Source organism: Eleutherodactylus coqui, chromosome 4, assembly GCF_035609145.1.
Source record: "Eleutherodactylus coqui strain aEleCoq1 chromosome 4, aEleCoq1.hap1, whole genome shotgun sequence".
NCBI classification, from domain to species: Eukaryota; Metazoa; Chordata; class Amphibia; order Anura; family Eleutherodactylidae; genus Eleutherodactylus; species Eleutherodactylus coqui.
This window is the reverse complement of record NC_089840.1, coordinates 273,133,440-273,160,319: the sequence shown is the minus strand read 5'-3', so window position 1 is coordinate 273,160,319 and position 26,880 is coordinate 273,133,440. Positions and strand designations below refer to the sequence as shown.

General features: G+C 49.8%; 1 protein-coding gene across 1 annotated transcript in view; it reads right to left on the bottom strand.

The window, feature by feature from the left end:
- Positions 1–347: 347 nt before the first annotated feature.
- The window catches only part of LOC136624525 (zinc finger protein 665-like), a 56,509-nt gene continuing 29,976 nt past the window's right edge, over positions 348–26,880 (bottom strand). Inside the window, exon 8 of the mRNA XM_066598509.1 lies at positions 348–1,202. Within this exon, the coding sequence (XP_066454606.1) occupies positions 637–1,202 (566 nt within the window). The 3' untranslated portion in view covers positions 348–636. The remainder of the gene's footprint in view (positions 1,203–26,880) is intronic.

The following is a 26,880-nucleotide window of genomic DNA, read 5'->3' as shown; positions in this document are numbered from 1 at the left end:
CCCGCGCCGAAACGGGTTTTTTGTTTTTTTCAACCCCCCCCCCCGTTCGGCGCGAGACAACCCCGATGCAGGGGTTAAAAAAGAACACCGGAGAGCGCTTACCTGAATCCCCGCGCTCCGGTGACTTCTTACTTACCTGATGAAGATGGCCACGGGGATCTTCTCACTCGGTGGACCGCAGGGCTTCTGTGCGGTCCATTGCCGATTCCAGCCTCCTGATTGGCTGGAATCGGCACGTGACGGGGCGGAGCTACACGGAGCCGGCATCCAGCACGAGCAGCCCCATTGAAAAAAGAAGAAGACCGGGACTGCGCAAGCGCGGCTAATTTGGCCATTAGACGGCGAAAATTAGTCGGCTCCATGGAAACGAGGACGCTAGCAACGGAGCAGGTAAGTGAAAAACGTCTTATAACTTCTGTATGGCTCATAATTAATGCACAATGTACATTACAAAATGCATTAATATGGCCATACAGAAGTGTATAGACCCACTTGCTGCCGCGGGACAACCCCTTTAAATGTTTGATTTTTTGTACCATTTGTCAAGTGTTAAAAAATTAAAAATGGCTGCTTCCCTATGCGTTATTGAAATCGAAGTTGGTGTGGTTTGTGGGTAAAAAAAACACCAGTACATGACTACGGCTTCACTCTTCTGTGAATTTTTTGATGCTTAACAAGATTTGATTTCCGAATAAAATTTTTCCCACATTCTAGACATGAAAATGGCTTCTCCCCTGTGTGAGTCTTTCCATGGTTAATAAGATTAAATTTCCGATTAAAACATTTCCCACATTCTGAACATGAAAATGGCTTCACCCCTGTGTGAATTCTCTCATGTTTCGTAAGACGTGATTTCTCTGTAAAACGGTACCCACATTCTGAACAAGAAAATAGTTTTTCCCCTGTGTGAATTCTTTGATGTGAAACAAGATGTGACTTATGGAGAAAACATTTCCCACATTCTAAACATGGAAATGGCTTCTCTCCTGTGTGAATTCTCTCATGTCTAACAAGAACTGATTTGTGGGTAAAACATTTCCCGCATTCCGAACATGAAAATTGTTTCTCCGCTGTGTGAATTAGCTCATGTGAAACTAGATGTGCTTTCCGGTAAAAACATTTCCCACATTCTGAACACGAAAATGGCTTCTCCCCTGTGTGAATTCTCTGATGTGCAACAAGAACTGATTTATGGTTAAAACCTTTCCCACATTCTGGGCATGGATATGGCTTCTCTCTTCTGCGAACTCTTTCACGTTCAGCATTCCTTCTATAACTTTTATTTTGCTTTGCAGTCTGTGATGAATCCGAAGATAGGATCAGCTCAATATGATCAGATGATGGATCTTTGCTGTGAAGAGCTGATGGCATATCAAGGATAATGGCAGACTCCTCATATGCATCTTGGGTAATACTATGATCATCTGAAGACATCAGACATCCCTCTGAGCTCCTGCTGCCATCTCCTGCCAAGAAGAAATGTTATATTATTATTTTGGAATAATATGACCTGAAGGGCCCATTCACAGAGCCGTATACTCAGGCTGCTCGCTGTCCGGTCAATCAGTGCGATATAACCTTTATTTCATGTAAGATAGGTAAGGTATAACCACTACAATAAACAAACACCACCAAAGGGAATATAACTCAATAATATATACACTACTCATAGAATTATGTAGTTTTGCACCAGTGTACTTCGTGGAACTGTTTGTTATTTGTGTGTGTGGTTAACAAAAGTTTAGTTTGATTCTATATAAAGCCAACATAATAAAGGTCAGTCTGCGAGTAAAGAAAAATGGCAGCGTTGTAATTTGACTTCTCACCAGTGGCGTCTCAAAAGAGACTTTAATTAAAGGGGTTGTCTGGTTACTGAACAACCCCGTTTCAATAGGACTCCCGAAATGAAAATAATAAAGTGAATTATTATTACCTCTCCATGGTTGCCAGGATCTAGTGCTGCACTCCCTCTCTGGTTCCAGTGATTGCTGTGACAAATGATGCCACAAATTCAGAGTACCGTGGCAGACAATGAGGATATGCAGAATCACTACTTGTTATTCTGGCATTGGCGCTCACATCCTGAGGAACGTGACACTGCAGCCTCTCATTGGCTGCAACAATCACTGTTGTATGAGACGCAAAGATCAGCAGCCAGGACAGGAGTACGACATGGAAGTCCGCACTAAAATATACGTTTCTCGTGACTTACTTTGGTTTCACACTTCTCGGAACTAAACATTGGAGCCCCTATGAGACGCAAAGATCAGCAGCCAGGATGGAAGCCGCAGGAGCTGTCCATGCTGGAGAACTGCACAAAAATGGAGCATGCTGTAGTTGTTTTACCGCACGTGCAATCCGCGCACTGGGGAAAATGACATCTGCAGGTATTTAATTACCTGCGGGTGCCCAATGATTTATTTTCCCCGTGGACATTGGGCCTAAGTCTTTACTTTTGTTATTCAACTGCGCCGTAATAATTAAAGTTATAGTTAAATAACAAGGCCTTCCAATAAGATTCACAATCATATGGGTGCATTAACCCTTTCAGGTAGTCCAAGTAAGTCCAAGACCACCACCCTGGCCAGGAATGTTATACATGACAGAGCTGGGGAATGATGGCACTTATGACGGCCCTCAGGAATACGAACAACAGTCAGCTTTCGACTCGCTTGCTCTTTTCTTCGTCTGGGCAGCTGCTGACCTTTACACGACCATCCTATCTCTGCCTCACAGAAAGAGTAGGGAGCGAGACTCCCTCCCCTCCCATGCACTATGTACACTATCCTCGGCCCCTAGGTCACTCAGGCCTGTTGGTTTGCCAGCATACGATTTCTTGACCGCTCTGCAGCTGGCCCCATTCTATCCTCTAACCTTTGTGGCAGCTCCCAAGCATGGGGTATGGTTGCATGTGTTGCTGGAGTTGTAATATGGCCTCCATTACTTTAAAGGAGGTTGTCCAGTTGTTAACTATTGATGGCGTATGTGTAGGACAGACTATTAGTAGTGGATTGGCAGAGGTTCACTGTCTGGGATCCCTGCAGATCAGCTGTTCACGGGGCTAGTGTGCTCATGCACTGAGCTGATTTCCCAACAAACAGCTGATCAGCAGGGACACAAGCCCTGGACTACTGATGATCTACTACTTGCAGATAGGCCAAGATTAATTTAGGTCTGGACAATCCGTCACATTCCCCTGCTGGCACCATTCTGTGCTTTCTTAGGGCATCCACTCGGCACCCAGAATTTTCTCTCTATTTTGGGGTGAGGCTTAGCCTTATTCAGTATTCTCTATAGCATGGACTTTTCTTCAGGGTGGTGATGCGCTGGTCGTGTCACCACTGTGTCATTATGGAGATGGGCCTTCCTCTTCTAGCGTTCGTAGCATCAGTCTCCCTCACCTGTGGCATCACTGGCAGTGGATGGGGCTCAGAGCTGTGGAGGCTCTGTCAGTTTGTGTGGAGAAGCGGACGTGTTCCTGCCGTTTCTTCCAGGTATGCGGACTCATAGACTTCCTACTGAGCCCATACACTGATCCCAAGAGAGACACCAATGACTAATCGGTCACAGTGCTCAGATGAATGCTTCTGCGCCTTCAGTTTAGTGATTAGTTGGGGTCTCATCACCAGCCCCTCAACAATCAAAACGTATGTGTCAACAGCTTCTGAAAGTTCAGTTCTCCTTTAAACGCCCAGCAGTGTTACCCCCTATAATAATAATACACTTTCATCCCTGGTTTACTTGTATTGTAGCTGAATAGAGGGATGTACGGCTGAAGACCCGACAGCACAGAGCTTAAAGCACAGAACTGTGGTAGTCAGCGACTAGGGGGAATCTGGGATGTTCTCTGCATTTAGTGGTCACTCACCTGGAGGGTCATCTGTAGGGATCCCCTCCTTGCACGGCTGATCCCCCCTCACATGTGTCTCTGTAGCATCAATATGGAGCAGATCTTCATCCGGATTCACCAGCTGTGAAATAAATATTGTAAAAGTCATCACACAGTTGGGGAAGTCGTGTGGGAGGTTTTATATGGCCAGAAAAGGTAATTAATTAGTATGAGGAGCCGGAATGACATGACAGCAGTAGTGATCTGGGCCAAATAGCGGCAGGTCTCCTGTATAACTCCAACCTGTTGCTTCTTTATTCCAACCAGAAGTCTCCAGAACCAGAAAATAGTGATAAGATGCAGAGATCTAATGTCTGCGGTCGGCTGTAATCCTGCCATCTCCAGCTTTCTCATTAAAGGCTCACTCCATCAAAAACACATTTTCCATCCCTGCACTCCTCAACTCATTATCACTCTGAATGTCCTATATACATTGCACTCACTTCCATGCAGCGCAGCCTTCTGTCTGATACTTATCAGGCACTATCATGGTTTTTACATTTCTCCATGTTTTCTCTTTATCTATGCTCTGCTAGCCCACAACCAGTACCATCTCTGCCTGCTGGGAAGACTGTGTAATTATCATTACCCTCTACATTCTTCTAAATAAACTAAATACCATAAGTATACAGTGAGGGAAAATGAACAGTCATCTCCTTGATTATAACTGTGACAGGAGTCTCTAATCATCATCGGTAACTGAAAAGTTTTTCTGACCCCCATGAAGAGCTGCTGTAGTACAGTCCATGGAGATTCATCATACAGGAAGTGTCGGTGACTGGGATTGTTTTCTTCAGGAGTCACATAGAGACTAGTAATACCCAGACGGTCACAATAAGGTCACATGACCCACCTGAAGGGAAGAACTCCAGGAATTTTCAGAAAGGAATAGCTAAACAAGGTAATACTAGCTGATATATATATACTGGGGACGAGTTCCATGATGAATTTTTAAAAAATTGGTTACCTGAAGTGACCCTTTCAACTGAATATTTCAACAAATCAATTAAACCAGATAGTGAAATCTCTCCCATTTTTCTAATCTGGGTTTAATTTTCTGCTAAATTTTTAAAAATGTTATAGTCTGTACATGACCATGAGGGCGGCCATCTTACCTTTGCTGCAGAGATAGGAGTTTCATCAGTTACAGCGCTTTGGGAAAGTATTCACCTCCCTTGGTATTTTTTTCTGTTTTGTTCCATTATCACCAGGAATGAAGATGGATTTCTGGAGGGTTCTTGCTCTTTGCTTTACACCACATGCCAACTACTTGGAAGTTACAAAATATTTTTTACAGTGACCCAACAATGAATAAGAAAAAAGAGCAGTGAACTTTAATACAGGAAAGTATTCGCCCCCTCAAAGTCTCCGCCGTGTGGAGCCCCCTTTTGTCACAGATGGGAGGCTCTTAGGGCAGGTCTCTATTAGCTTAGCACATCTGGGCACGGGCATGTTTGCATATCCTTCCAGGTTCGAACCTCTTCAAGTAAGATGGGAGGCGTTGATAGAGAGCGGTCATCACATCAGGTCACAGACTCCCAGTTGGATTGAGGTCTGGGCTGTGAATAGACGATTCCTAGACATTTCCATGTTTCCCCTTTGACCCCTCCAGTGTAGCTTTAGCAGTATACTTAGGGTCCTTATCCTGACGGAAGATGGTTCTTCATCCCAATCTCACATCTTTGCCAGACTAAATCACAAAGTCGCGTGATTTTGTCACGTTGCGACAATGCTACAAATCGCATGTATGTGAAGCCCATGCTTTCCTATGGGTTCCTTCACACATGCAATGTTTTGGAGCATGCAACAACCCGACACAAAAACCTCGCGGGTTCGGCGATAAGCCCGCGACTCATGAGGTTTTGTAGCCCATGTTTCCCTGTGGAGCCTTCCTCTCTGTTGCATTGCATGAAAACGCGATTTTTATGTGGTTCGATGCAACTTTCACAGTAGGAAATCCTACTGTCAAAGCCAAATCTAAGCCCCAGCTGCAGGAAAAAAATTTAAAAAACAGATACATCCCCTTAGAAGTGCTCTCTGACGCCATCGAAGCTTCTCCCCTGGTCCCGGCACTGCTTCTCTTCTTCATCTTCTGGCTGGGGATTGAAAAATCCCTGTCTTCTGGAAGCGCTGGCTGTGATTGGCTAAGCGTCAGACAATCCCCGGCCAGAAGATTAAGTAGATGATCACTGCTGGGACCCAGGGGAGACGCTGCAGCGACAACACCCAGGACAGCGCAGGAGAGGTGATGCATACTTTTTTTTTCTTCAGCTACAGCTTATTTTAGGGGTAGGTCCTATATTTTAAGCCTCACCCCCTCCGAAAATCCTCACATGTGATGCTACAAAGTCACGCGACTTTGTAACACTACAAAAATCGCGGTATTGCCGTGAGAAGACACATCGATATCGCACCGTGCAGCGATGCAATATCGCTGTGATTTTCTCGTGGCGATGCTGTGTCGCCCGTGTGAAGGAGGCCTCAACTTTAGTTTTTTGTCGCTCCCTGAAAAGGCTTCCTATTAAAAGACAGCTAAAAGTTAATTATATTGTGGTCACTATTTCCCAAGTGTCCCGCAACCTTCACCCCCATGATTCTGTCTGGTTTGTCAGTTAATAGGCCCTCCCTCTAGTTGGCTCCCGCACAAGTTGGGTAAAGTAATTATCTTTAATTGTTCTCAAGAATTTATTGCCCTTGTGAGATTTGCAGGTTGCGTCTTCCTATAATATATCCGGATAATTAAAGTCTCGCATAATAATTACTTCATTGCGGTTTGACACCCCTTCTATTTGCCTTATTAATACGTTTTTTGTTTCTTCTGTTATTTTGGTGGCCTATAGAAAACCCCTATCAGGATTTTGTTATTTTACTCTCCCTGTATTTCTACCCACAGAGATTCTACATGTTCCTCTCCTACACCTATATGTTTGGGGTCTTCAATGGAGACCAGTGCTGATGTTGCCAAATTCCAAAGTCCAAATTCAAAGAAAAGTTATAACGAGTACCCGGAGAACCATACGAAGTCACTACACACACAGCAAGTGAATCAAATGAATTCTACTTTATTGTGAACATTGCCAGTTCTTATACAAGAGGAAAAGAAGGCGTATCCAAATGTTGCCTGGTACAAAGATACTTTACATAGGCCAAACTACTTTACAGAGGTCAAACTACTTTACAGATAAGTAAGAGAATGGCTTTGATGTTTGTTATAACACCAATCAGTCTATCTTTGTAGGAGCCTGCCATATACATATCTATTGTCTAGGAGGTAGACCTTGTCTGACTAGATCTTATCACAATGTCCTTGGGGCAAGGTCCAGACTAAAAACAACATCTTTATTCTATTTATCCTTATGTTATGTTTACTTAGAAACAAGATTAACCCTTAACATATATCTTCTCGTAGCCTCGGCATTAAGTAGGATGTAACATACGGACATAACCCTCACCCTTTCTGATCTCTTCTGAAGATATTGTAACCCTGTAAATTCCCCACCAATAGAACTTCCTATCAAGACATGTTTCCGTTATTCCTACTATATCGTAATTTTCATCAGACTTCAAGCTCACCCACTTTACCGATCAGTCTTCTTAAACTTGTTGCCATACAACTTATATGATTTTTGTTATTCTTTATATTCATTATGCTACTTATGGTCCTAATAGCTGTTCTGTCAGTTCTAACTGTACTAACCCCACCCCCTGCTTGAGCCCCATTACTTGGTCCAAGGTTACTATCTACATTATCTTTCCTCCTATTGCTCTTGTTGCCCTTCCTCCTGGTCCCCAGTTTAAACACTCTATACTCTGTCACCTGAGCAGAGAAGTGGAGGAGATAAGCTGTGATTATCACGTACTGTAAATGGTGGAGCCTGTATTGACTATACTGCACACAGGTGTTACCTTCAATTGTAATCCTGCCTGTGATAATAGTCAGAGATCTGCTGAAAAGTTCTCCCTGCAGAACAAAAGTTGTCAGACTATTATTAAACTTAGTGGTCAGTGTGAGAATTGCAGGATATTGGGACTTTTTCTAAATATAGATTGAGACTGCAAAAATTAAAGAAACTCATCAAACATTCTAAAAAGTAATTAAAGGGCAGTAATAATAAAAACATGTATTCATTATGGAGCTATCACCCCAGTATATATATAAGTTGGCTGGTGTTTTCTGGGTTAGTTATTCCTTTATTCCTGGCTTCTTTCTCCTCAGCTGGTTATGTGAACTTAATTCTGATCAGCTCATATTTACTTAGGTTTATGTGTTCAGTTTTTAGTCTGCTTCTCAGTTTGTGTGATGCTATTACATGGAGCCTACTACAGAAACTGCCTCCTGACTGTTTACTTATGATAAATTGAACGGCCCACAGAGCAGGCATAAATGGTACAGGCTCTAGCTAATGCTACAGTGATGAATCATGGGATTAATGTGAAAGTAAAAATGTCACTATCAAGATGATGCCTGATGAGTTTCCAACAGGAGGCTGCACTGCATGGAAGTGGCTGCAATATACAGAGGAGACCTCCAGAGTGTGACAGGCAATCAGATGAGGGGGCAGAGATGGAAAAATGTGTTTTTGCCACAGTGGCCCTTTAACATAAAAACTTGATTTATACAAGAGGTCATTATCTGATTAAGCATTCCCTTTAGACAATCAATCCTATAATACTATTGGATAAAACTAGACATTCACGGCCGCAGTACTGAAGATGGGAACTTTATGTCCTACCTGATCATCCTGTGGAAGAAGAGGCCGGGGACATCTCTCCACTGCGGTTCTCTTACTGGATCTACCTGCAGAAACACAGACAGCCACTGAATTCATTCTCTACATACAAATAATAAAGGCTGTGTGGATTTAGTCCTGTCTATTACCTGGTGATCGGGGGGGCTGGTGGTCCTCCATCATGACGTCCCTGTACAGATCCTTGTGTCCTTCTAAATACTCCCACTCCTCCATGGAGAAATAGACAGTGACGTCCTGACACCTTATAGGAACCTGACAACACAATGATACCGTCATCACCCAGACACGTTATACCGCCATAGCGTTACTGTATAATGTCCCAGCATTCCCAGCAGTGTCACCTCTCCAGTCAGCAGCTCAATCATCTTGTTGGTGAGTTCTAGGATCTTCTGCTCATTGATCTCCTCCAGTATCAGGGGGTGAGGTGGAGGACCTGTGATTGGGCTCAGGGGTCTTCCCCATCCATCAGACACCGGGGCCTGACAGCCATCACTAGAAGTCTTCTTCACTACCGTGTAATCCTGTTTATGGGGAGATACATCCATAAATATCCCTGCAGACATTCCCAGAGTCCTTCATCTCTCCCATCATATCATCTGGTATTAGGGGGGTTGTCCGATTTCATGATAAAAAAAACTGAGCAATGTAGAGAAATTACATAAAACAAGCCTTCTGTATTCAATCTAATGCCGCCATTAAGATTCTACCCGCTGGACTTTGTTTAATCGCCTGCAGTGATGACATCATGTTAACAACACGCGACCGCTGCAGCGGAAAACAGATGAAAGCGTAGCGTTTAACTGACCCGTAGGCTCTAGTGGGCTAAACCTAGTCAAGCAAAGCATACGTTTAGTAAGGCACGTGTTTCTGTACATTTTTTACAGGACTGAAAATCGTAGCCGAATACCCTTTTGGGTTCCACAAAAAAAACGGATGGAAACTTTTTTTTTTTTAACGTTGTTTGAGATCAAATGCCTTAAGGGGAAAAAAAAAGTGTTGAACTTTAAAAGTCTATTAAGAAAAAAGTTTTACAGTCAAAAAAGTACACCGTGCATGCGATTTGAGAAATAAAACATCTGCTTAAAATGCATGCGGTTTTTCATGTATGTTTTCTGCATACAAGAATCATACGTGTAAGTGCCAGTGTGCAGTGTGTATAGGCCCTAAAAAAACTTATTTTACTCACTTTCTCACCATTGCTCGATGTTTGTACGAAACCAGGCGGCTGCTTTAAAGGGTTTTCTAAAAAAAAAAAAAAAGTATGAAAAAAAAATGTCCTTCATTCACCTCAGGCCCCGCAGCTGCAGCACCGCACGCCCGTACCCCATCCAATGCTTTCTTTCACGCTGCAGCCAGTCACAGCCCTCAGCAGTCAACCGTTCCATTGGCAGGATAAGGGTCCTTTTTAGACGAGACGATTATTATTGTTTGAGAGCGAATGATGGTTTTCATGCCTGCATAAAATGAACGTTGAAAGAAAGCAAAAGATGCTCATTCATCGTTCAGTCGTTGGCTTGTGTTTAGACCCAACGATCATTCACTTTCACTCAGTTGAAAGATTTTTTTAAATAATAATCGTTCCGTCAAAAAGCCCCCTAAACTCTGTAGGTTATAAATAGACTCAAAGGGCTAGACAAGGAGGAAGTGCTCAGCATTGGGGACCTGGGAAGGGTTATTATGGGCTGTTTTAATATTTTTTTAATATGGACAGCTTAAAAACCATCTCTGAAAACCTCTCAAAGTAGGACCTGTCCATGTCTGCATGCAAGTGTGCCGGTAGAGGAGGACCTGTCCATGTCTGCATGCAAATGGGCCGGTAGAGGAGGACTTGTCCATGTCTGCATGCAAGCGGGCCGGTAGAGGAGGACCTGTCCATGTCTGCGTGTAAGCGGGCCGGTAGAGTAGGACCTGTCCATGTCTGCGTGTAAGCGGGCCGGTAGAGTAGGACCTGTCCATGTCTGCGTGTAAGCGGGCCGGTAGAGTAGGACCTGTCCATGTCTGCATGTAAGCGGGCTGCTAGAGTAGGACCTGTCCATGTCTGCGTGTAAGCTGGCTGCTAGAGGAGGACCTGTCCATGTCTGCGTGCAAGCGAGCTGCTAGAGCAGGACCTGTCCATGTCTGCGTGTAAGCGGGCCGGTAGAGCAGGACCTGTCCATGGTTGCGTGTAAGCGGGCCGGTAGAGCAGGACCTGTCCATGGTTGCGTGTAAGCGGGCCGGTAGAGCAGGACCTGTCCATGGTTGCGTGTAAGCGGGCCGGTAGAGCAGGACCTGTCCATGGTTGCATGTAAGCGGGCCGGTAGAGCAGGACCTGTCTATGTCAACGTGTAAGCGGGCCGGTAGAGCAGGACATGTCCATGTCTGCGCGTAAGCGGGCCGGTAGAGCAGGACATGTCCATGTCTGCGCGTAAGCGGGCCGGTAGAGCAGGACATGTCCATGTCTGCGCGTAAGCGGGCCGGTAGAGCAGGACATGTCCATGTCTGCGCGTAAGCGGGCCGGTAGAGCAGGACATGTCCATGTCTGCGCGTAAGCGGGCCGGTAGAGCAGGACATGTCCATGTCTGCGCGTAAGCGGGCCGGTAGAGCAGGACATGTCCATGTCTGCGCGTAAGCGGGCCGGTAGAGCAGGACATGTCCATGTCTGCGCGTAAGCGGGCCGGTAGAGCAGGACATGTCCATGTCTGCGCGTAAGCGGGCCGGTAGAGCAGGACATGTCCATGTCTGCGCGTAAGCGGGCCGGTAGAGCAGGACATGTCCATGTCTGCGCGTAAGCGGGCCGGTAGAGCAGGACATGTCCATGTCTGCGCGTAAGCGGGCCGGTAGAGCAGGACATGTCCATGTCTGCGCGTAAGCGGGCCGGTAGAGCAGGACATGTCCATGTCTGCGCGTAAGCGGGCCGGTAGAGCAGGACATGTCCATGTCTGCGCGTAAGCGGGCCGGTAGAGCAGGACATGTCCATGTCTGCGCGTAAGCGGGCCGGTAGAGCAGGACATGTCCATGTCTGCGCGTAAGCGGGCCGGTAGAGCAGGACATGTCCATGTCTGCGCGTAAGCGGGCCGGTAGAGCAGGACATGTCCATGTCTGCGCGTAAGCGGGCCGGTAGAGCAGGACATGTCCATGTCTGCGCGTAAGCGGGCCGGTAGAGCAGGACATGTCCATGTCTGCGCGTAAGCGGGCCGGTAGAGCAGGACATGTCCATGTCTGCGCGTAAGCGGGCCGGTAGAGCAGGACATGTCCATGTCTGCGCGTAAGCGGGCCGGTAGAGCAGGACATGTCCATGTCTGCGCGTAAGCGGGCCGGTAGAGCAGGACATGTCCATGTCTGCGCGTAAGCGGGCCGGTAGAGCAGGACATGTCCATGTCTGCGCGTAAGCGGGCCGGTAGAGCAGGACATGTCCATGTCTGCGCGTAAGCGGGCCGGTAGAGCAGGACATGTCCATGTCTGCGCGTAAGCGGGCCGGTAGAGCAGGACATGTCCATGTCTGCGCGTAAGCGGGCCGGTAGAGCAGGACATGTCCATGTCTGCGCGTAAGCGGGCCGGTAGAGCAGGACATGTCCATGTCTGCGCGTAAGCGGGCCGGTAGAGCAGGACATGTCCATGTCTGCGCGTAAGCGGGCCGGTAGAGCAGGACATGTCCATGTCTGCGCGTAAGCGGGCCGGTAGAGCAGGACATGTCCATGTCTGCGCGTAAGCGGGCCGGTAGAGCAGGACATGTCCATGTCTGCGCGTAAGCGGGCCGGTAGAGCAGGACATGTCCATGTCTGCGCGTAAGCGGGCCGGTAGAGCAGGACATGTCCATGTCTGCGCGTAAGCGGGCCGGTAGAGCAGGACATGTCCATGTCTGCGCGTAAGCGGGCCGGTAGAGCAGGACATGTCCATGTCTGCGCGTAAGCGGGCCGGTAGAGCAGGACATGTCCATGTCTGCGCGTAAGCGGGCCGGTAGAGCAGGACATGTCCATGTCTGCGCGTAAGCGGGCCGGTAGAGCAGGACATGTCCATGTCTGCGCGTAAGCGGGCCGGTAGAGCAGGACATGTCCATGTCTGCGCGTAAGCGGGCCGGTAGAGCAGGACATGTCCATGTCTGCGCGTAAGCGGGCCGGTAGAGCAGGACATGTCCATGTCTGCGCGTAAGCGGGCCGGTAGAGCAGGACATGTCCATGTCTGCGCGTAAGCGGGCCGGTAGAGCAGGACATGTCCATGTCTGCGCGTAAGCGGGCCGGTAGAGCAGGACATGTCCATGTCTGCGCGTAAGCGGGCCGGTAGAGCAGGACATGTCCATGTCTGCGCGTAAGCGGGCCGGTAGAGCAGGACATGTCCATGTCTGCGCGTAAGCGGGCCGGTAGAGCAGGACATGTCCATGTCTGCGCGTAAGCGGGCCGGTAGAGCAGGACATGTCCATGTCTGCGCGTAAGCGGGCCGGTAGAGCAGGACATGTCCATGTCTGCGCGTAAGCGGGCCGGTAGAGCAGGACCTGTGTATGTCTGCGCGTAAGCGGGCCGGTAGAGCAGGACCTGTGTATGTCTGCGTGTAAGCGGGCCGGTAGAGCAGGACATGTCCATGGTTGCGTGTAAGCGGGCCGGTAGAGCAGGACATGTCCATGGTTGCGTGTAAGCGGGCCGGTAGAGCAGGACCTATCCATGGTGGCGTGTAAGCGGGCCGGTAGAGCAGGACCTGTCCATGTCAACGTGTAAGCGGGCCGGTAGAGGAGGACCTGTCCATGGTTGCGTGTAAGCGGGCCGGTAGAGCAGGACCTGTCCATGTCAACGTGTAAGCGGGCCGGTAGAGGAGGACCTGTCCATGTCTGCGTGTAAGCGGGCCAGTAGAGCAGGACATGTCCATGTCTGCGTGTAAGCGGGCCAGTAGAGCAGGACATGTCCATGTCTGCGTGTAAGCAGGCCGTTAGAGCAGGACATGTCCATGTCTGCGTGTAAGCAGGCCGGTAGAGCAGGACATGTCCATGTCTGCGTGTAAGCGGGCCGGTATTGCAGGACATGTCCATGTCTGCGTGTAAGCGGGCCGGTATTGCAGGACATGTCCATGTCTGCGTGTAAGCGGGCCGGTATTGCAGGACATGTCCATGTCTGCGTGTAAGCGGGCCGGTATTGCAGGACATGTCCATGTCTGCGTGTAAGCGGGCCGGTAGAGCAGGACCTGTCCATGTCTGCGTGTAAGCGGGCCGGTAGAGCAGGACCTGTCCATGTCTGCGTGTAAGCGGGCCGGTAGAGCAGGACCTGTCCATGTCTGCGTGTAAGCGGGCCGGTAGAGCAGGACCTGTCCATGTCTGCGTGTAAGCGGGCCGGTAGAGCAGGACCTGTCCATGTCTGTGTGTAAGTGGGCCGGTAGAGCAGGACCTGTCCATGTCTGTGTGTAAGCAGGCCGGTAGAGCAGGACCTGTCCATGTCTGCATGTAAGCGGGCCGCTAGAGGAGGACATGTCCATGTCTGCATGTAAGTGGGCCGGTAGAGTAGGACCTGTCCATGTCTGCATGTAAGCGGGCCGGTAGAGTCGAACCTGTCCATGTCTGCATGTAAGCGGGCCGGTAGAGTCGAACCTGTCCATGTCTGAATGTAAGCGGGCCGGTAGATAGGACCTGTCCATATCTGCATGTAAGCGGGCCGGTAGAGCAGGACCTATCCATGGTGGCGTGTAAGCGGGCCGGTAGAGCAGGACCTGTCCATGTCAACGTGTAAGCGGGCCGGTAGAGGAGGACCTGTCCATGGTTGCGTGTAAGCGGGCCGGTAGAGCAGGACCTGTCCATGTCAACGTGTAAGCGGGCCGGTAGAGGAGGACCTGTCCATGTCTGCGTGTAAGCGGGCCAGTAGAGCAGGACATGTCCATGTCCGCGTGTATGCGGGCCAGTAGAGCAGGACATGTCCATGTCTGCGTGTAAGCGGGCCGGTAGAGCAGGACATGTCCATGTCTGCGTGTAAGCAGGCCAGTAGAGCAGGACATGTCCATGTCTGCGTGTAAGCAGGCCGGTAGAGCAGGACATGTCCATGTCTGCGTGTAAGCGGGCCGGTATTGCAGCACATGTCCATGTCTGCGTGTAACCGGGCCGGTAGAGCAGGACCTGTCCATGTCTGCGTGTAAGCGGGCCGGTAGAGCAGGACGTGTCCATGTCTGTGTGTAAGCGGGCCGGTAGAGCAGGACCTGTCCAAGTCTGTGTGTAAGCAGGCCGGTAGAGTAGGACCTGTCCATGTCTGCATGTAAGCGGGCCGCTAGAGGAGGACATGTCCATGTCTGCATGTAAGTGGGCCGGTAGAGTAGGACCTGTCCATGTCTGCATGTAAGCGGGCCGGTAGAGTCGAACCTGTCCATGTCTGCATGTAAGCGGGCCGGTAGATAGGACCTGTCCATATCTGCATGTAAGCGGGCCGGTAGAGTAGGACGAGTCCATGTCTGTGTGCAAGCGGGCTGATAGAGTAGGACCTGTCCATGTCTGCATGTAAGCGGGCCGGTAGAGTAGGACCTGTCCATATCTGCATGTAAGCGGGCCGGTAGAGTAGGACCAGTCCATGTCTGCATGTAAGCGGGCCGGTAGAGTAAGATGTGTCAATGTCTGCATGTAAGCGGGCCGCTAGAGTCGGACCTGTTCATGTCTGCATGTAAGCGGGCCGCTAGAGTCGGACCTGTTCATGTCTGCATGTAAGCGGGCCGCTAGAATCGGACCTGTTCATGTCTGCATGTAAGCGGGCCGCTAGAGTCGGACTGTTCATGTCTGTGTGTAAGCGGGCCGGTAGAGTAGGACCTGTCCAGGTCTGCGTGTAAGCGGGCCAGTAGAGTAGGACCTGTCCATGTCTGCATGTAAGCGGGCCGGTAGAGTAGGACATGTCCATGTCTGCGCGTAAGCGGGCCGGTAGAGCAGGACATGTCCATGTCTGCGCGTAAGCGGGCCGGTAGAGCAGGACATGTCCATGTCTGCGCGTAAGCGGGCCGGTAGAGCAGGACATGTCCATGTCTGCGCGTAAGCGGGCCGGTAGAGCAGGACATGTCCATGTCTGCGCGTAAGCGGGCCGGTAGAGCAGGACATGTCCATGTCTGCGCGTAAGCGGGCCGGTAGAGCAGGACATGTCCATGTCTGCGCGTAAGCGGGCCGGTAGAGCAGGACATGTCCATGTCTGCGCGTAAGCGGGCCGGTAGAGCAGGACATGTCCATGTCTGCGCGTAAGCGGGCCGGTAGAGCAGGACATGTCCATGTCTGCGCGTAAGCGGGCCGGTAGAGCAGGACATGTCCATGTCTGCGCGTAAGCGGGCCGGTAGAGCAGGACATGTCCATGTCTGCGCGTAAGCGGGCCGGTAGAGCAGGACCTGTGTATGTCTGCGTGTAAGCGGGCCGGTAGAGCAGGACCTGTGTATGTCTGCGTGTAAGCGGGCCGGTAGAGCAGGACATGTCCATGGTTGCGTGTAAGCGGGCCGGTAGAGCAGGACATGTCCATGGTTGCGTGTAAGCGGGCCGGTAGAGCAGGACCTATCCATGGTGGCGTGTAAGCGGGCCGGTAGAGCAGGACCTGTCCATGTCAACGTGTAAGCGGGCCGGTAGAGGAGGACCTGTCCATGGTTGCGTGTAAGCGGGCCGGTAGAGCAGGACCTGTCCATGTCAACGTGTAAGCGGGCCGGTAGAGGAGGACCTGTCCATGTCTGCGTGTAAGCGGGCCAGTAGAGCAGGACATGTCCATGTCTGCGTGTAAGCGGGCCAGTAGAGCAGGACATGTCCATGTCTGCGTGTAAGCAGGCCGTTAGAGCAGGACATGTCCATGTCTGCGTGTAAGCAGGCCGGTAGAGCAGGACATGTCCATGTCTGCGTGTAAGCGGGCCGGTATTGCAGGACATGTCCATGTCTGCGTGTAAGCGGGCCGGTATTGCAGGACATGTCCATGTCTGCGTGTAAGCGGGCCGGTATTGCAGGACATGTCCATGTCTGCGTGTAAGCGGGCCGGTATTGCAGGACATGTCCATGTCTGCGTGTAAGCGGGCCGGTAGAGCAGGACCTGTCCATGTCTGCGTGTAAGCGGGCCGGTAGAGCAGGACCTGTCCATGTCTGCGTGTAAGCGGGCCGGTAGAGCAGGACCTGTCCATGTCTGCGTGTAAGCGGGCCGGTAGAGCAGGACCTGTCCATGTCTGTGTGTAAGTGGGCCGGTAGAGCAGGACCTGTCCATGTCTGTGTGTAAGCAGGCCGGTAGAGCAGGACCTGTCCATGTCTGCATGTAAGCGGGCCGCTAGAGGAGGACATGTCCATGTCTGCATGTAAGTGGGCCGGTAGAGTAGGACCTGTCCATGTCTGCATGTAAGCGGGCCGGTAGAGTCGAACCTGTCCATGTCTGCATGTAAGCGGGCCGGTAGAGTCGAACCTGTCCATGTCTGAATGTAAGCGGGCCGGTAGATAGGACCTGTCCATATCTGCATGTAAGCGGGCCGGTAGAGCAGGACCTATCCATGGTGGCGTGTAAGCGGGCCGGTAGAGCAGGACCTGTCCATGTCAACGTGTAAGCGGGCCGGTAGAGGAGGACCTGTCCATGGTTGCGTGTAAGCGGGCCGGTAGAGCAGGACCTGTCCATGTCAACGTGTAAGCGGGCCGGTAGAGGAGGACCTGTCCATGTCTGCGTGTAAGCGGGCCAGTAGAGCAGGACATGTCCATGTCTGCGTGTATGCGGGCCAGTAGAGCAGGACATGTCCATGTCTGCGTGTAAGCGGGCCGGTAGAGCAGGACATGTCCATGTCTGCGTGTAAGCAGGCCAGTAGAGCAGGACATGTCCATGTCTGCGTGTAAGCAGGCCGGTAGAGCAGGACATGTCCATGTCTGCATGTAAGCGGGCCGGTAGAGTAGGACCTGTCCATATCTGCATGTAAGCGGGCCGGTAGAGTAGGACCAGTCCATGTCTGCATGTAAGCGGGCCGGTAGAGTAAGATGTGTCAATGTCTGCATGTAAGCGGGCCGCTAGAGTCGGACCTGTTCATGTCTGCATGTAAGCGGGCCGCTAGAGTCGGACCTGTTCATGTCTGCATGTAAGCGGGCCGCTAGAATCGGACCTGTTCATGTCTGCATGTAAGCGGGCCGCTAGAGTCGGACTGTTCATGTCTGTGTGTAAGCGGGCCGGTAGAGTAGGACCTGTCCAGGTCTGCGTGTAAGCGGGCCAGTAGAGTAGGACCTGTCCATGTCTGCATGTAAGCGGGCCGGTAGAGTAGGACCTGTCCATGTCTGCATGTAAGCGGGCCGGTAGAGTAGGACCTGTCCATGTCTGCATGCAAGCGAGCTGCTAGAGTAGGACCGGTCCATGTCTGCGTGTAAGCGGGCCGGTAGAGTAGGACCTGTCCAGGTCTGCGTGTAAGCGGGCCAGTAGAGTAGGACCTGTCCATGTCTGCATGTAAGCGGGCCGGTAGAGTAGGACCTGTCCATGTCTGCATGTAAGCGGGCCGGTAGAGTAGGACCTGTCCATGTCTGCATGTAAGCGGGCCGGTAGAGTAGGACCTGTCCATGTCTGCATGTAAGCGGGCCGGTAGAGTAGGACCTGTCCATGTCTGCATGTAAGCGGGCCGGTAGAGTAGGACCTGTCCATGTCTGCATGTAAGCGGGCCGGTAGAGTAGGACCTGTCCATGTCTGCATGTAAGCGGGCCGGTAGAGTAGGACCTGTCCATGTCTGCATGTAAGCGGGCCGGTAGAGTAGGACCTGTCCATGTCTGCATGTAAGCGGGCCGGTAGAGGAGGACCTGTCCATGTCTGCATGTAAGCGGGCCGGTAGAGGAAGACCTGTTCATGTCTGCATGTAAGCGGGCCGGTAGAGGAGGACCTGTTCATGTCTGCATGTAAGCGGGCCGGTAGAGGAGGACCTGTCCATGTCTGCATGTAAGCGGGCCGGTAGCAGAGCTTTGCACCTGCAGTCCTGCTGCCATTATCACCTCCTTTCTTTTTTCACTACTCACCCCAGTTTCCCTACAGGCTCTGCTTATATCCAACTCCCAGTGCTTTTGAAGTTTCAAGGGGACAGTTCTCACCACTCATTGTTAATGGGGAACATCAGATGTTATTGACAATGACTGGTGGAAACTGTTCACTATCAACCAAGTCTGACTTCCCCCCACTGACAGTGAGCGGCGGCACCATCCACTTGGCATATTCAAGGCCATGGGACTTGAATCTAAGGATAGCCTGTATGGGGGCAACAGAGGCGAGTACAGATACAACAAGAATGGTGATACCATCAGTGAGGTTGCATCTGCCAAGCTACGAGGCGGTCAGGTCAACTTTTACAAATATAATAATGATGTAACGTGACGTCATCCCCAGAATCTCTCACCTCTCCTGTAAGCCGGAAGAGTATCTCTAGGGTGAGGGTGAATATACTCTCCGCCGTCTTGTCCCTCTTCCTCTCCATCCTTGTCGGGTCAATCAGGAATATTATCTGATATAGAAGATATCAGCCGAGGATCCTGAATGAGAGAAGACGAGACAATGTAACATCATAGAAACCCCCTGGAATAATATAATTACTGGAGAGAATAAGGGGAAACCGGTGAGGAGATATCAAAGGGGATTTCCAGGCAAATACAATTCAGTAATCATCATCAGGATCGGTTAATAATAGTTGATCCTCCTGGATCTGCTGCTCATTCAGACCGCAATAAATGCAGCCGATCCCCACTCCACTGATCAACTGATCACCAGGGATCCCAAGTGCTGGATTCCCAGCAATCAACCTGTCCTGAGGAGAGGTAATCAACAGTATTTGTTCTAGGTATTATTAGACACCCCCCGATAATAACACTGCATCTCTCTTGGGGCAAACATTAATATAAGACAGTGTCTTATTTTTGGGGAAACACATTATTTATCCAGCCTGTTTGAACACTTCCATTGAAGAAGTACTCACCACCTCCTGTGGTAACCTGTTCCACTCATTGATTGCCCTCACTATCCAACATCTAATTTGTGTCTCCTCCTTTTCAGCTTCATCCTATTGCTTCTAGTCTTTCCTTGTGCAGATGAGAATAGGGCTGATCCCTCTGCACTGTGACAGCCCTTCAGATATTTGTAGACGGCTATTAAGTCTCCTCTCAGCCTTCTCTTCTGCAAGCTAAACATTCCCAGATCCTTTAACCGTTCTTCATAGGACCTGATTTGTAGACCGCTCACCATCTTGGTGGCTCTTCCCTGAACTTGCTCCAGTTTGTCTATGTCTTTTTTAAAGTGGGGTGCCCAGAACTGGACACAGTATCCCAGATGAGGTCTGACTAAGAAGAGTAGAGGGGGATAATGACCTCATGTGATCTAGACTCTATGCTTCTCTTAATACATCCCAGAATTGTGTTTGCCTTTTTGGCTGCTGCATCACATTGTTGACTCATGTTCAGTCTATGATCTATTAGTATACCCAAGTCTTTTTCACATGTGCTGCTGCTGAGCCCAATGCATCCCATTCTGTATGTGCGTTTTTCATTTTTCTTGCCCAGACTTCTTTTGAGCAATAATCGTTGTGTCTAAACCAGGCTTTAGATAGAAGGTAGAGATGAGGCGTCTGTCGCCGCGGCACTGGGGGCTGCTCAGGGTTTACGTCTCTCTGCTCTGAGAAACTGATATAAAATAGAAAAAAATTGATCCTTTTTTTTTCGCCCGTTGAATTCAATGGGGTTTCAGGTTCTTTTGGACGAAAATATAACGCTGCATACTGCACTGTTTTTCAGTCCAAGGAAACGAAAACCTAGCGGCATGGAAGAGAACTGAAGGCTTGCCATTTGTTTTTGTTTTGTTTTTTTAAACCCCATTGAAACTTTTATTTCATTCTCCCAACTCCAAAAACAGAGCAGAGAGATGAGAACCCTGAACGGCCCCAACGCCGCGGCGACAGCAGCCTGAGGGGTCTGAGGGCCAGTAAGAGAGCGGCTTCTAACAACGTTTATGAAAGGGTTAATGATCCCCCCAGTGCTGGAGACCCCACATACCTCCACCTGCAGCCGGACAGGAGCCGTGGGGTTGTTCTGTGCTTACAGGACCTGTGATGATGTCATCGTCATGTGATCAGTGTGTGGGAGGAGACAAGGGGTCACATGACCAGGTCTCTGCGCTCAGTGGATGCAGGACTCTGCTGTGTGACCTGCAGTTTATGTGTCCAATCAGGATGTATTCAGAGAGGGGATGGAGCAGAGCCGATTGTGTGTGAGACGGAGGAGCAGAGCTGAGTGTGTGTGAGAGAGGGAGGAGCAGAGCCGAGTGTGTGTGAGACGGAGGAGCCGAGCCGAGCGTGTGGGAGACGTAGGAGGAGAGACGAGCGTGTGCGAGACGGAGGGGCGGAGCCGAGCGTGTGTGAGACGGAGGAGCAGAGCCGAGCGTGTGTGAGACGGAGGAGCAGAGCCGAATGTGTGTGAGACGGGGGAGCGAAGCCGTGTGTGTGTGTAATGCACATGTAGCGGAGTCGAGCGTGCGTGAGATGGAGGAACTGAGCCGAGCGTGCGTGAGATGGAGGAGCTGAGCCGAGTGTGTGCGAGACGGAGGAGCGGAGCCGAGCGTGTGTGAGACGGAGGAGCGGAGCCGAGCGTGTGTGAGATGGAGGAGCGGAGCCGAGCGTGTGTGAGATGGAGGAGCAGAGCCGAGCGTGTGAAAGACGGGGTACATCAAGAAATTACATTATCCACAAATATGTCTATAAACCCCCAGAATCCTCCTGGATGGAGGGATAGATGTGTTGCTGTGAACAGGAGATGCTGATTGTGGGGGATTCCCTATAGAGGAACAGAGGCCGCTGTCTGCAGACCTGACATGACCCCACGAGAGGTGAGCTGTCTGCCAGGAGCACAAATCACAGATGTGTCTGATAAGCTAACAAGACCCCTCAGTCCTACAAAACATCACCCGTTCCTGCTAATACATGGAGGACCTTGGAGGACCTTACAACTATCTGCAGAGAGTGTGAAGACCTCGGTAGGAAGGTGAAGGAACTGGGAGCCCAGGTGGTCTTATCCATCCTCCCAGTGGGGGGCAGGGAATAAGGTGATGGGACAGGATTCTAGAGGGGAACAACTGGCTGCATAAATGGTGCTGTCAGCAATGATTTGGATTCCTAGACTATGGAGTGAATTACTTGTATGATGGACTACTTGCTAGAGACGGGTTGTACCTTACAAAGACAGGTAAGCATATATTTGGCAGGCACCATGCTGCACTCATCAGGAGAGCTTTAAACTAGAACAATATGGGAAGAGCAGTAAAAGGCCAGGTAAGAATATACAGCTAATGAATACATTTGAGAACCTCTCTATTAGAAGAAATCGAAAGAAAGAACAAAGACAAAAAAATCAGAAGGCAAGTAGAGGAGCAAGAGACACCGATCACAAACTAAAATGTTTCTACACAAATGCACAGAGCATGGGAAACAAACAAGCAGAATTGGAGCTCCTAACACAGGAAGAGAAATATGATGTCATAGGAAACTGGGTGGGATGATACAAGGCTTGAAGGATACAACTTATAAGAAACAGACAATAAAAGTGGAGGAGGTGTTGTGCGGTATGTTAGGAAAGCATACATCTCCACCGAGACTCAAGCTTCAGTGAACAGTTGTTCTGTAGAAATTGTTTGGGTAAGAATACGAGAAAATAAAAGAAAGGACACCATTGTAGGCATTTACTATAGACCACCCGGACAAGCAGAAGATATGGATGAACTCTTTCTACATCAGATGGCCAAGATCTCAATAGAGATCATGGTAGAGTTTACCCATCCAGACATTTGTTGGGATTCTCTCTCAGGTAAAAGTAATGGATCCAACAAATTCTTATCCGCTCTTGCTGACAACTTTATCTTCCAGAAGGTAGAAGAGAAAACAAGGGGATCTGCTATCTTTGACCTAATGCTTACCAACAGGGAGGGAATGGTTGAGGAAGTAAGGGTGGCTGGAAGGCATCATTAAATTTTGAATAACAAGGGGCTTGAAGAAATGTAATCCCCTTTACCAGGGGCTGATGCCTTTAATACTTCAGCAGTGTCATGCTGACCTTTAACCCCTTCCCGCTCCAGGACGTAAGTTTACGTCCTGGCAGCGGGGTGCTTCCTGCAAAAGGGCGTAAACTTATGTCCTGGGGATAGCGCGAGATTACTTATGATCTCGCGCTATCCCGCAGCGGGAGCCGGCTGTCAGTCATAGCCGGCCTCCCGCTGCAACAGCATGGGGTGCATCGGAGATGCACCCCCCGTTGTTAACCCATTCCTAGTCGCGATCTATGTAGATCGCAGTATGGGAGGGGTTCAAAGAGGGAGCGCGCTCCCTCTGTGATGTCACCGGGCTCTCACGATATAATCGCAGAGAGCCCGGCGGGTTGCCATGGCAACAGGATGCCAGACACTGGTGTCCTGTATTGCCATAGACTGTGATCGCTGTGTAAGTGATAAGGCATGACAGGGCTGTAGCCCTGCCATGCCTTATCACAGCGATCATCAGTGCTATACTGTAAGTGCCCCAGAGGGACACAAATTGTGCATAAAAAAAAGAATAAAAAAGAAAAATGTAAAATAAAAAGTAAACCCTTTTCATGCTTTTTCTCATATTAGCATAAAAAAGGTAAAAAACAATCACAGAAAATGGCCTTAGTGAGTGAGGAGTGCATATAGATGCATCCTCCTCTCACCATGCAGGTAGCGGACTACCAAATGGAGGAGCCAATACCTGTGCAGGACACCGATAAAACAACCAATCACACTGCCTCCTGATAATGAGGGGGGTTGATGCTTGGTGTACACTCCCACACATAGTGGATACAGGGTGCCAGACCATTCTGATATATGTAGTTCACCATGCAGACCAGCAACCTATTAATGATGCCATGAGAATTCAGCGGGTTGCCCTGCATTTACTTCAGTGAACCACATTGGTACTGCCACCCTGGGCTCCCCCTGGAGTCTTAATGCCACGCTGCATGTGAATGATAGATAATAAATGCAAGGCATTGGTTGAATGTTGGCCAAGATACATGAGCCCACTAACCACTTCACGGTTCCTTGCGTTGTAGTGGGTCCCTACACTAATATAAATGCATCACAGAAGGGAAAATCAAGAATTAAAAAGAGTGAGTGGCTGTCTTATCGGTGTCCTGCACAGGTGTTATTCGCTCCCCCATTTGGTAGTCAGCTACCTGCATGGTGAGAGGAGGATGCATCTATATGCACTCCTCACCCAGTAAGTAACGGCCATTTTCTGTGATTGTTTTTAATTTTTTATTTCCCCTTCTGTGATGTAAAAAAAAATTAAAACCCCACATATTTGGTATTGTTGCGTCCGTAACGACTTGTACAATAAGCTGCACATGCTTTTGACTGTGCACGGAAAAAAGCGTTAAAAAAACCACTAAAAAACAGGCAAAATGCTAATTTTTAGCATTTTGCCACTCTGAAAGCGCAATAAAAGTGATCAAGAAAGCCGTATGTACCCCAAAATCGTAGCAATAAAAACTACAGCTCGTTGCGCAAAAAATAATTCCTTATAGAGCTCTGTACATAGAAAAATAAAAAAGTTACAGGACTTTCAATGCAGTGATTTAGAAAAAAAGATTTCCAAAAAAGGGTTTTTTATTGCAAAAACGTGGAAAAACCTAAAACAAAATGTAAGAATTTTGGTATCGTTGTAACCGTACCGACCCGCAGAAAAAAATGGATTGTGTAATTTATGCTGCATGATTAACGCTGTAAAAAAAATGGCAGAATTGATGCGTTTTTTCACCCTGCCATCATAAAAAAATAATAAAACTTTTACAATATAGTCAATCCATCACCCCAACCATGGAGAACGAACAGAGCTGGATGTGCAAACTCTGTTGTCTGCCCGGCCCCCTCAGAAGGCAAGAAGGCACATCCAAGCTCTCCTGCATGTAGCCCGCCAGCTCTAGAGCCCCCATTATGCTGCTTTGTCTGTGTCCCCTACCCGTGCAGGGGCAGGCAACGCTAGGGGCAGATCTCTGCTGGAGCTATGAGCCATGCTTGGGTCAGCTAGGTGAGTATATGCCTTCCCCCCCCCCCCCCCTTCTCTACCCCTTCTCCCCTCTTCTCTTCCGTCCTCCCCTTGTGTAGCTGGGTTAGGTGATGGGCCCCTTCCCTGGCAGGTAGTCTCCGGGTACCTGCTGGTGTGTCCTTGGGTACTCTCCAGGCATGCAGCAGAGGCTTCTTCCGAGTCACAGTGGTGTGAGAGGTGGGGGAGATGAGGAATCGGCACCTTAGCACTTCCCCTCATCAGGTGGTGGTTTTTTTCCTGGCAGATTGTAGTCTCCTGCCCCTGGCCCACAGTAGTGAGACAGCGTTTTTTTCTTTAAAAGGCTTTTTTAGAGATATGCCTCTCCTGCCTTTTCCTCTTCTCCTTGTGGAAGTGCTGCTGTTTGTCGTCAGCTCCCCAGCACAGTGGACCAAGCACTGCCGAGTTACTGCTCCTGCAGGTCAAGGTTGGCTGACACAGGTGACGATTGCGACCGGCGTTTTTCAGTACCATGTCTAACCCCAGGAGTCCAGGCAAGGTTCGGCCAGGGCTATGCACTATGCCTGTTCTCGCTGCAAAACAAACTTTGCATGCGGGCAGGTGGAGCCATGTTGTTGTGATTGCTCCCCAGCTAAGCAGGCAGCCATTGAAACTTCCTCTCTCATCCAGCCCCCTCCCTCCATGGAGCCAGAGAGGGCCTTCTGCCTTTCCCAGGCGGTATCAGACCTTACCCAGGCATCTGGGGCGAACCTCGATAGGTTGGATAGCGGGGCTCTTGTCATGCAGGATGCAGGTATGGAGGAGTTTTTCAGAAGGGGTGCACGCCCACGGAGAGGCTGTTGGGGTCATGGGGCACTTCTAGTTCTCCCCCCTTCCTACTGCGCTTCCCAGGTACGAGATCGCAACGGTCGTCCGGTGAGGACAGTGGCCCCGAGGGAGAGCTATCAGAGTCATCCTCTGATTCAGATCTGGAGGAGAAGCAGGGGGCAAAGCTGTCAGCTTTGGTAGACAGCCACAGAGTGCTGATACGGGATATGTTCCATATCTCAAAACAGGTTCCTCCTTCTCCGACTATGTCCCTTTCCTTTCGTTTCCCCTAAGACTTTTCTGCCTTATTGCATGATCCGCTTTTTAGGCAGCAGGTTCAGTCCTCAGGCCAATTATTGCAGCTTCCTGGGTGAGCAGAGCCACTATCAATTGGGCTAAGCAATTACACAGAAGAATCCTCTCGGGGGCACCCCCAAATGAACTAAGGGATATGGTGCGGCAGATAGAGCAGGACGGGAAATTTTTATGCAAAGCCTTTCTAGATGTGGCAAAGCTGGTGGTTTGGGCATCTGCAGTATCTGTTGCGACGCGCAGAGTTTTGTGGTTGCAGTCCTGTGATGTCGATGCCTCCTCTAAGGGGTCCCTGAGCAGTATCCCGTTTGTAGGGTCACGTCTTTTCGAGGCTGGACTCGACGAGTAGATCCCAGAGGCTATGGGAGGAAAGGGTTCTCATTTGCCTCAGAAACGCTCAATTTGACCAGTGGGCCCTCTGTCAGTTTTTCCGTTTTCGACCCTTTTGCCTATCGAGTCCCCATAAGTCAGAGCCCAGAAAGAGTCCCTGGCGGCAGGAACAGAGGGGATGGCAGTCGGGTAGGTCTAGGCCATCTTCGGCAGCTAGGCCCTCAGCCCTCTAAGGCCCCTCATGGAAAGTCTTCCACATGAGGGACTGCCCCCACCCAGGTTAATCAGGGTGGGGGGACGGCTTTCCCTGTTCAGCGAGGTTTGGCTGACACAGGTGCCGGATGTTTGAGTACGGGAAGTCAGGCAAGTGGTTATGCCAAAGAGTTCGTGTTGCGTCCTCCCGGTCGTTTTTTCCAGTCCACAACCCCAATGTCACCTGAGAAAGCCAAGAGTTTTCTTCAGGCTGTTTTCCCAGGGCGTCATAGTGCAGGTACCGGGCCACCAAATGCTTCAGGAATTTCCATTCCAATCTCTTCGTGGTCCCCAAAAAGGATGAGTCTGTCAGGCTAGTTCTGGACCTAAAAAACCTAAATCGGTATGTAAGGGTGCGGCGGTTTCGGATGGAATCTCTCCATTCAGTCATTGCGTTTTTGGAACATGGAGAATTTCTCTCCTTAATAGACATCAAAGACGCGTATCTCCATGTTCTTATCTGCCAGGCGAACCAGTGCTACCTGCGGTTCTCAGTGCAGGAGGATCACTTCCAGTTTGCGGCATTGTCTTTTGAACTGGCGACCTCCCCCAGGTTTTTTACGAAAGTCCTTGCTGCTGTAATGGCTATTCTTC